Genomic DNA, 11,658 nt, shown 5'->3' on the forward strand with positions numbered 1-11,658 from the left:
TCTCCATTCTACCTCTTTTTATTGAAGTATAGTTGATTTACAATGTGTTAGTTTCAGGTGTACATTAAAGTGATTCAGTTATACATACACATATATCTATTTTTTTCAGTGCCATCACTTTTTGATAAATCCTCAGAACAGTAAAATTCCAGGGCTCAGTTGATGAGAGTACTGTACTGTATTCAAGTATTCAAGTGTTGTGTCATGGAAGTTCTAAGATGAAGTATGCAAATCTCTATTTAATAGAATCCATTGATAATCAAAACCAATCATTTTCTAATGCAATTTGAAGATGGAGTCATTATAATTAATGTTGGCTAGAATTAATAATGGCCTTCTCAATGTATTCATGGTTAACGAGGCAGAAACTTTGCCTTTTGAAAGAAATCATTTAAAAGTGTCAAATAGGGGGAGGGATAAATTAGGAGTTTGGGATTAACATATACACACTACTGTATATAAAATAGATAATCAACAAGGACCTACTGTATAGCACAGGGAACTCTATTCAATATTCTGTAATAACCTATATGGGAAAAGAATCTGAAAAAGAATGGATATATGTATATGTATAACTGAATCACTTAGCTGTACACCTGAAACTAACACAACATTATAAGTCAACTATACTCCAATATAAAATAAAAATTAAATTTAAAAATAGTGTCAAACATGTCCAAGAAGGATCTGTCTGGAAGTCTGTGATTGAGTGGGGAAAATATCACATTGAACTGCTATCAATTAATGTTATTCTTATAAAAGTTAACTTGATATTAAAAGTTTGGTATCAGAAAGGACAAAAATAAAAATCTTATTTCTTTTCTTACTGTACACTTTAGATTGAATAAAACTACCCAAAAAGGTGAAACAGTTTCAAGATTATTAAGAGCCATATATATGGAGATGCTAATTTGACATCATTTATTTGTATTAAGTAAGACTAATCAGTTAAAGTACCTATTCAAAGTTTATATATCCTTCTCGGAGTTAAGATAATTTAAAGCAATGAAGTAGTTTCTAATGAAGCCATTTCACTAAGTAAACATAACCACATCAAAATTAGTTTTAATTACTAAGTTCTGACAATATTGTGGCTTATTGTAAGGATAGTACTGCCTCAGTAAAGATGAGAGAGAGAGAAAGAGGGAGAATAAGAATGAATTAATTGGCAATAAACCATGTGATTGGAAGAAATAGCTCCTTCACTTTAAGACTTAGGTAATCGAGCTTTTTTTCTAGGAGAGAGGTAGAATCTTTACCCAGGACATCTTTTAAAATATAATGATAACAATGGTTTGTGGTGGGAATAAAAATAGTTCCTGCCTGGAATGTACTTTTATGGGTCAAAATCCAAATTTTTAGCATGTACTTTATTTTTTCCTTTTCTGACACAAAACTTAACACTATTTTAGGGTTTTATTAGTTTTGAATACATCCTTTTTAATGGCATAACTCAAGTGAGCATTTCCACACCCATTTGGTTTCATTTTCCTCATTCAGTTTCCTGGCAATAAATCTATCAGTCATTCCTAGTTGATAAACTGAGTTTTATTTGCATTTTGAAGACACTGCAGAAGCCAGCTGGCGCTTGCTGCTGGGCACTGCTCCCTGTTAGGCCTTCTGCAGAAGACTTAGCAGTGAGAGTTCTCAGAAGAGATTGGGCATGTTGAAGCATTGTTCTTGGGGACACAATATCAATATTATGGCAAGAGAAAGTAGTCCAGAGAAAATTCAGACTCTATTTATTTTTTGGCAGGAAAACATCTTGCAGAAAGTGGTAATGACAGCTTTTGCAGACCGCACCGTTGTTACAATAGCTGTAAGTATGGGCGACAGAGTTGATTTACTGCTCTTTGGTTTTTCTTCCAAGATTCAATATTCTTTATTTTTGAGCAATTAAAATATGTTGAATCATGTATTTCTCTGCTAATATTTCTGTATCCGTACAAAAAAAAGAAAAACAAAAAACAAAAACCAGCTATGCTTTGAAAGCCTTTACACTGTTTTTTTCCAAGCTGTCTGCTCTACCTTCCTCTGCTAGGTTACAATGAAAGAACATTCTCAGTCTCGGGATTCCAGCAGGTCACGGCCTGTACTTTTTCACCAGATACAGATGGCAGTTCATATGGGATTATTCTTTTTTTTAATAATCGAATTGTCTGATGATCAGTTTCAGAAGCAAAATTCATTGGTTTGACTCCCTAGTCTGCTACTATTTGCACTTAATTTCTATGTTCCTATTTACTTAGCTGTTTGCAAAAAGACAATGAGACAGCTGTTCTGCCTTGCCAGGGCCTTTGTCCACAAGAGCAGACAATCAAATTGAAAAACTGCTTAAATCTTTGTAATGCCCATTATAGCTTACTTCAAAGAGGCCATGGTTTTGTCTCTTCCTCTTTGCAGATGGATGGATTCTTACTGACATTCAGGCTTAAATTTAACAGAACTACTTTTTAAATGAATTGCTTAGACATTTTCCCTCTTGCTGATTCTTTTCTCTTCTTTCCATTTTTCTTTTCTCTCCAGCACCGTGTCTCTTCAATCTTGGATGCAGGCATTGTTTTAGCCTTATCTGAGGGTATATTAGTGGAGTGCGATACTGTTCCAAACTTGCTCGCTCTCAAGAATGGCCTCTTTTCCACTTTGGTGATGACCAACAAGTAGACATCCTGAGCTACTCTGCCAAGTAGCCCATTCTCTGGTAGTTATCTTAACGACCTCCCCCCAGTAAGGCCGAGCAAAGGCAGAGATTAGAGGGGAGGGAGGTGTTGAGGGAACCAACTCCAGGGTATTATTATACAAATCGGTTCAACCAGGGTGCTTCCGTCGTGCTCAATACAAACGAGGCACTTGAATATGTTTTCAAATGTATACATGCACGAGAGAGTCGGAAAACCTGGACCCAGATTTACCTCTATCTTAAGGAACAATTTCTCTCTTCCTTGAGGATGTTCTGTAAGCGTCCTTAAAGTACCGTACACGTGATGTTCCTTACCTGTCCTGAAGAATGCATTGTTTAACTTAATAATTACTTAAGTTTAACAGTTGAGTCATAGGTGTTATGTATGGAGTGCTTGCTTGCGCTTCCAGTTTTGTGAATGATGCATGGGAGAAAGGGTACCCTTTGAAGTGCAGCTTTTTCAAGGTGGCTGGAAATGATTCCCCATCCGGGCCCACCTTCTGTAAACTGGGCCTAAGTAAAAAGAAATCCACTTTCTCTCACTTTCCCAGCGAACTCTGTGATTCTTTCTGCCCTGGAGTCACTTGATTAACTCATTCACACTAAAGTGTGAATGACTTAAGGAGTGAGAGAATTGGCTAACTTGAAAAATGTTCCTATAATATTTTCCAGAATTTTCTCACTGAAGAGATGGGGAGGATCCTGCTCCCCTGAAAAAGGCAGGTTAAAAGGGGAAAAACAGACCTTTGTTTACTCAAAGAACTAGTTTTCTTTACTCTGCATGAAGCATGGTATTGTTGGGTGGTCCCATTTAGTCAATACCTGAAAGATACTTGAGCATAATTTGTATTTTTTCATCAAAAAATTATGTTCTCTTACCCGATTTCTGTTCTCCTACATTCACTGATACTTTTCTGTGTACTTGTATATCTTTCACCCATTCTTCATTTCAAGACCACCAGTGTGGAGGTGGCCACCAGGATACCTAGAGTTCTTTCCCTTGGACACACAGAAAGCTGTGGAGGAGAACAGATTACTGTGGGATCAACTCCTTTTCCCAGGCTTATAGGAAGGAGAGCTCCACCAATTTGTGGTAGACCCCTTGTACAACAATCCTCAGCTCTATTAAGAGTAACTATTTTTCCTGCCCTGATAAAAGTTGTTCTGTTACTTTTGGTAACTGCCACTGAAAATTGTGGAATAACTTTAAAGATAACTTCCTCAGGCTTCTAAAAAGCAGTGCTCATACCCCAAAATAGTGCATGGCATTTTTTTAAGGAAGATGATCTATTCTTCACTCTTGATGAAATTAATTTCTCTGGAGCATTTTGAAAATTTCATCATTGCTATGACAATTGATACCACACTTCGTCAAGTGAAAAATACTTTGGAGTAATAGAATAAACACTTGATATATTTATTTCTATAGGCCAAGTTTTTCAATATTTTTAAAAGTAAACATTATTTTAGAATATCAAGGCAATGTTTATAATATTCTGTTTATGGATTTAGAAGCCAGGTTTTTTTAGTATCTATGATATGGTTATTGAAGAGCTAATTTTTTTGAAGGAAATGCATAGCAGCTATTAAATAGCTCATTATGTTTATTTTTTTTCTGAATGCATGGGGATGCAAGTGGCTCTGGTCCACTCTCAAAGATAGATAAACATTATCCTTCAAAGTGTGATAATTCCTAAATATATACCATTCATTACCTGTATTTAGTGAATGATGTAGGTTTGTCTATGGATGTTGAAAATAGTGGTGAATGTTCTAAGCTGTCATCTTTATCACATTCCATATACATGTTGCTTTTCCCCTCTAGTTGTGAGTGCCAGCCAGGATTGCTTGCTTTTCTGAAAGCATGAGCATTGAGACTACCCCATCTGCATGGCCCAGGGCAAGTGATAAGCCTTTGCTTCTGGGGATGGCTTTAGGTTGGACTTTGGGTTGTTAGGAGAAGACACTTTGGAAGACTGTGTATCAGCTAAACAAATGATATTTCTAGGTTCGTCAGTCCCATCTTCATGCTGATGTTTTGACCTGTTCAGTCAAATAAATAAAAAGAAAGTAAAAGATCGCATTAATAATTTTTATATTGGTTATATGTTGAAATAACATTTGGGGTATATTGGTAAAATACATTACTCAAATAAATTCCACCTGTGTATTTGTGCTTATAAAATGTGGCTCCTAAGAGATTTAAAATTACATGTGCCTCACATTTATGACTCACATTATATTTCTATCGGACAGCACTTATCTTAGCAAGAGTAGTGAAAAGGTCCACCGCAAAGACTTTTCCCTTGTAAATCCTAACGATAAAAAAAATATAGTAGCTGACATTTATTATTTGCTCATATGTATCAGACAAAGTCCTGAATTTTTTTTTACATGGATTATCTCATTTGATCCTCACCACCGTTCTCCAAGGCAGGTACTATGACGACCATCATTTCACTGATGTGAAAGGTGAAGCATACAAAAATTGTTTGTTGCTCGAGATTGCACAACCAAAACATGAGTCCATTCTAACTTCAGAGCCTGCATTCTTAACCATGATGCAAAGAATGACAGGTGAACAATCCTCTAAGTACCAGATCCTCCCAACAAAATGGTCTGATGGCAGAGTGGAAATAGCTCACACTTTGAAGTTAATAAGTCTGGTGTGGTTGCTGGTTCTGCTACCTATTATCTGTGTGATACGCTTTTGCTTTATCTCTATGAACCCCAACGGTCTCCCCTATAAAGTGGAGAGAGATAACACCCACATTCGAGGAATGTTCTGATGATTAACAAGTATGTGTGTGGAGTACCTAATGTATAATATATGCTCAGTAGGTGGTAGCTTTTATAATGATGAATTACTAACACCAAAGCTTCTCTCCAGAGGGTACCATGTGGGAAGAGAGAATGAATGAGTGGCAGTGATCTCTAAAGGCAAAGAGACACCATGCCTACCTAAAGTCCTGGATAATTCATTTTAACACTGCATGCCAGAATGGACTTCCCCACATGGTCTTCCTAGAATTGAACCACCTTCCAGAGTTCTTCAAATTGTGTGTTAGCCCACGGAATTATTGACTCTACTCAAGAGATAATTTTAGTCTAGATTAAACTATAACCCAACTGGTTCACGATGACTCTTCTTATCATTTAATTACTTGACAAACATTTGTTAGCCTACTCGCATTTCCATGAAAATGATGAAACTACTATATTAGCTACACCCAATTTAATACAGCCTATATAAGACCATACTGGCCGGTGTTTAAAAGTATGTAAATCAATCATACTTTAAATAAGAAAGAAAAAGAGGGGCTGTGCTTCTTGCACCTCCTGGCTTCCCAAGATAAAGAAATGTCCTTGAATATTCAGTGAAATATGCATTTTCCATTGCTTTGGCTGGTGTCCTGAAATTTATAACGAATACATTTATTCTTTTTTCACTCACAGCATCGGGTTCACACTATTCTGACGGCAGACCTAGTTATTGTGATGAAGCGAGGAAATATTTTAGAGTATGACACTCCAGAAAGCCTCTTGGCCCAGGAAGATGGAGTATTTGCTTCTTTTGTTCGCGCAGACATGTGAAGGAATGTCTTAAAACCATACGTGTATTTAAAATAACGCTGTCATAACCTACTTAAAGGATCATCAGCTTGGCCTTTGGAAAGTGGCATCTTAAACTTTTATATGCTTTTGTGAAGCTTACTTGTTATGTTGTGGAATTTTGTAGTTAGTAACAATATCACTTTACCAGTGAATATTGTGTTTTCTATGTTGACATTTATTCTTCCTGGTTTTTTGTTTTGTTTTGCTTTCCAGGCTATTACTGCTTAATATGTTTATTGCTGATGCTTTTTTCTAAAGATTAAGCCACATCACCTTTAAGAATAACAGGTTGTATTAAAACATGTAAGCTACTTTAAGTGGTAAATCAACTGCTATGTTTAAGTCTGGTAAATATCTCTCAGGCGTAGAAGTTACAATGAGTGTTCAGTATTATTGTACTCTGATTTATAAGAATATATTTTCCTTTTTGTCTCCAGACGTTACTGGAAGAAAATAAAAGGTAGACAGCTTTTCTAGTCAGTTAGAAAGTGAAACACTCAAATTCATTATCTGGGGTCTGAGAATATTTTCTGTATTCATTGACATTAGTAATACTGATGTTTCTTTTAGCAGTCTCTTTTTTTCATCTAAATTGTTTCCTGTCACCAAGAAGTCATCACATTTATAATAATGCTGTAAAGCCAAAACCTTCACTAGAAAGATCATGAAAAGAGTTTGAAAATTTGACACATTATACCCAAGGTTCCATTTTTCCCTGTCTAGTAAGAGGAGAGTTCTTAAGATATCAGGCATATTGTGCCCTTTCCAGACTGAAGTTCAAAGAGTAATTAGGCTCAACCTTTCAGCGGCAGGTCAGCTACAGCTTTTTATGGTTTATTTAATCATTAGATGTGGTTAATCATCAAGCCCTAAATTTCCTCAAGCCCTAAAATTCCACATTATTCAAAATTAGGGAGCATAGGCAAGTGGCCTTATTTTCACAGGATATATGTATACATACATACATACATATACATCTGTAGGTGTACATATATATGTAAAGCAAGTATCTATTTCTAGGTGGAAGAGTGTACTTCTTTTAGACATTTATGCCCAATGGTGTCACACATGTATACATTTGCTCCTGCTCTAATTTTAATGTACATGTAAAAAGTGTATCAAAAATGTTATTCTAATTTTAATGTGCATGTTCACAGCGCATTAAAATTTATGACATATTAGTGTTATGCTTGCTTAAATGTAAATTAATAGATTCAAAAAATATTAAAAGTTACCTTCACTGTCATGCTAGCAGCCAAAGCTTTCTACTGCAATTCTGTACCTGTTTGTATAAATATCATTGATTTTCATGTGAGGATCCATGGGCATTGTAAGATTGTGAAGAATTATGATTGAGGAAAAAAGAGAATATATGCTCCCTCCCTATAGTTCTTGTGTTCAGTTTATTGTATTGTGTATTCACGCTTGCCTGATGTTTACCTAAAATAACTTTCACGAGGATGGACAAAAATGTTCTATGTTATTTAGCTCAAATTGTCACCTTTTGTTGTATATATAAAACTTCATTGGGAGAAAAATCCTCTTATTGTTTCCTAAAAGCTAAACAGAACAGAATCAGTAACTATTGATTTGATCTTGAAAATATTTTCTAAACATTCCACCAATCTCCTCACAGTATTTCTGGCATTCAAATACTTTGTAAGGCTGAATTTACATGATGCTTGTTACCAAGTTATACCTCAATCTCACAGAGAAACTGGGATTTATCCACTGACGTAATCCCTCACAATATTTGTAAATTCTACTGCTATCCAAGCAACATCAGCAGAAGCATATCTAATTACACTAAACAGAAAGTCATGTTTACTGTTTTTACACCTAAGTGGTCACTGGTTTCCTCATAACTTTTAGTCACTTGAGTGTTTAATTGTTTACAAAACTAAATTGACTGAAAAGTCAAGGATGATTTTTTAAATTGTTTAATCATTTATTGTGTTATATGTATGATCTATTGAATATAGAAATGACTCATCTTGAAATAATATTTTACTAAATAAGTACATATCTATAGAAGAAGACCAGCCTTTACCTAATCAAATTTCACATTCACAAATTTCACGTTTAATTAACCAAATCGCTTTTACCAATTTTAATTCCTTAATATTTGTTAAAAACAGTAAATACATAAATCTTTATATGAAAATAGATTATTGATATTGTTGAGAGAGAAAAAATACTGCTCTTAAAGGATTGTGCATCCTCTACTTTTATGCTACTCCACACGATCAATATAAAAGTCAACTTCGCTCTAGACTAGATAAGAGAAGACCCTTCTAAGTAACTGATACTTGAGGTCTGGGACCAAGTCTTGTTTGTCTTTGTACCCTTGGCATATAATACAAGTGCCTGGACCACAGCAGGCCCTAATAAGTATAGTTGATTGATCCACTGATTAATTTCACCATGTGCCTATAACTCTTCACTTTCTGTGTTGTGTTTACTGTGAAAATATATTGCTTTGGTATTATATAATAAATTACTCTTTTTGTTTGCTTAATTAAAAGGGATGATTATTCTTTCACTTATAATACCATTGGGGATCAACCACGACGGATCAATAGATGTAAATTAACACAAGTTGACAAGACAGTACCTGATCATGCTTTGACAATTTTGTTTCACATTTGCCACAGTCATGTACTTTATTAGTTTTATATATAGGCTCTAGGGAAGTTTCCATCAAGTGGAACAACTATATCAGTAAGTTTTATTACATCTCTAATTAAATAGCTGGTGTCTGGACTTTTCCCCAGGGTTTATTGATTAGTTCTTATGATTGCCTTCCAATATATATTTTATGACATTTTGTACTACATTCTTTGGAGTTCTGTGACTTATACTACTATAATAATTCCCTTATTAATCCATTATCCAAAGTTAAATGCAATCTTCTAATCTTAGCCTTTTAGAACAAGAAACAGTAGCCAAGAGGCTGTATCCTGTAACTTGTTTAATTTTTTCTTTAGTAACTATACATCACTTACAAGATTTGCTCAAGCATAAGTAAGATTCACCTAGCCCAAACTCTCCAGTGAAAGGGCTTATATCTGTATTTCTAGCAAATGCTTTCCGATGAGATTCATAATTAGCCAAGTTTGGGAATCGCTGATCTACCTCAGTCACCACTCTCATTTCTTTTTATTGTGCATAACATGGAGTCATAACATGCTGGAGGTGATTTCCACACGCTTCCTATCTTTGCTGACATTAACCTATCCTGGATTGCCAAAATAAGCGTCTCGGTGTCATTGAATGAACTGCCTTAGTTCCGTCATAAAGGAAACATAGTGCAATGAACTGAATCTTAGCTGGGAATATATAAACAAGGGCGCGGAACGTGATTTTCTTTTGTGGTTTAATCAGCAATATGTGATCTAAGGGGTTTTAAAAAGATGTAAAGCTTTTTTTACCCACATCTGAATTCCCTGTTGAATCATTTGCATGTTATTCTGCTGAGTTTGAATTCATATTTCCAAAATGTTTATAGTGTGTAAATGTGATCATTGTGGGTAGGTTTCACTAACGATATTTCACAATATGGAAGGAAGACAAATTACCTGTGATGATTACTCCCCTTGCCACCTTCACATTTTTCCTGTAGGTATCATCATCGCTGACATATGAAAGTTGATATGTTCATTCTACATATCTACTACATGGTATTTAAATTATTTCTTTTTCTAGGGACTATAGCTAATTTCCCTTGTCATTCACACTATGGTCACCAATGCCCTGTTTCTAAATTGACAAAGATCAAGGGAGCCATACCTGGCTAAATAAGTTAATTGGCTCAAAGAAGAAAGCCTTCTGTGATTTTAGTGCCACCAACCATCAGAGACCATCTCCAAATATATACTGCATATTAATGGCAAAGAGCGTTGTTTTCAGACAATTATTTTTTTAATCACTTAATCTGCCCTTCGCATAAGTAACTTGTTCATATAAGAGAAACAGTGCAACACTGGCTAATGCTGCTTCATTTCCATTTTTGTCTTAGGGCTACGGTATGTGCTATTTATACATGTTATCAGCTTTTATTAAGTGAAAGACTGTTGACCTTTAATATTATCAGGGCTAAGTGGATTTAGGCCAACTCTTCCATATCTAAGTATTTGCACTTTGACTCATAGTAGTTGGAGCTTTGTTCCAACACTAGTTAAGTAAAGAGCAATTTTTAAAACTCCTAATCTCTTTCTTTCAGAGACCCGAAATGTTCATCAATCCTTTGGAAGTAGGCATAAACAGAATCCTCCAGTGAAGTTTACTCTTAACCCTCTTTCACAGGTTACAATCTCCCAACCTCTCAGTATGCATGGGCCCCCCCCCACATACATATCATAGATAGATTCACTTCTATCTTAACTTGCTGCCCTAAAGAAGTGTATAGTTGCTATGAATTTTTACAACACACATTAACACAATGCATAGATAAGTCAAATACAAGTGCTTAGAATGGATGGCAGAAAGAGATGCTTACAATCATAATATTCTTTAAGTGTTTCTTCCAGACAGAAAAAAATCACCTTAGGAAGAAATTTCACTTCTTGATAAATCACAAAATGTATTTCCACACTTGGTCTTAGCCAGAAGGCTGAGAAGTGCTAATAAACTGTATTTCCAGTGATAGGAAGTTCAACCCACCTTTTCTACCAGTTTTTAAGATAACAGTAGCAACACATTGCTGGGTTATGGTGGGAAGGTTCTTTTTAGTTCAACAAACGGATGATAATAATTGTTATGGGGACTTCCCTGGTGGTCCAGTGGTTAAGACTCTGGGCTTCCACTGCAGGGGGCATGAGTTCGATCCCTGGTCAGGGAACTAAGATCCTGCATGCCACATGGTACAGTCAAAAAGTTTTTAAAATAAATTAATTAATTAACAATACTAATAATAATTGTCATGAAAGCTAGTAAACCAGGCATTTTTGAAAGATGGTTGTCTCCCTACTAAGGAAGGTTGCATGAAAATAAACTTTGGTTACTTCGTCTTGATTGATAATTTGTTGAGTATCTGCTAAGTGTCACCTTTGAGTAACAGAGTGTGATTCAGGGAGATTATTTGCCAGGGTAGTACAAAGCTTTCTAGTATATTAAAATTAGTATAAAATCTTCTGAAATAACTATCTTTATTATATTTATTTTACAGATGAGAAAACAGAGGTTAGGATTTAAATGAATTACCCCCAAATCATTGATCTCTGTCCGACTCCAGAGATGGCACTTTTAAACACCAGAGAATGGAAGTAGAAAGATGGGGGTGGTATTGAAGGGAGATTTGTGCATTGGAATCTAGGAAATGCAGAATTATTGGGTGTCAGAAAGAGTGAGGACTGGGCCAGTTC

The 11,658-nt window shown here is 35.4% G+C and overlaps 1 protein-coding gene across 9 annotated transcripts in view; it reads left to right on the forward strand.

Moving 5' to 3' along the window:
• Positions 1-7,683, forward strand: part of ABCC9 (ATP binding cassette subfamily C member 9) — a 142,435-nt gene extending 134,752 nt beyond the window's left edge. For 7 of the 9 annotated variants that reach the window (XM_057556561.1, XM_057556565.1, XM_057556562.1 and 4 more), the window contains 2 exons: positions 1,757-1,819; positions 6,137-7,683. In XM_057556561.1, coding sequence (XP_057412544.1) covers positions 1,757-1,819; positions 6,137-6,274 — 201 coding nt within the window. In that variant the 3' untranslated portion in view covers positions 6,275-7,683. Of the gene's footprint in view, positions 1-1,756; positions 1,820-2,526; positions 2,702-6,136 lie in introns of all 9 variants that reach the window. The other 2 variants (XM_057556563.1, XM_057556558.1) reach the window with 1 other exon arrangement.
• The last annotated feature ends 3,975 nt before the right edge of the window (positions 7,684-11,658 follow it).

This window comes from Balaenoptera acutorostrata, chromosome 11 (assembly GCF_949987535.1).
Source record: "Balaenoptera acutorostrata chromosome 11, mBalAcu1.1, whole genome shotgun sequence".
In the NCBI taxonomy this organism is placed as follows: Eukaryota; Metazoa; Chordata; class Mammalia; order Artiodactyla; family Balaenopteridae; genus Balaenoptera; species Balaenoptera acutorostrata.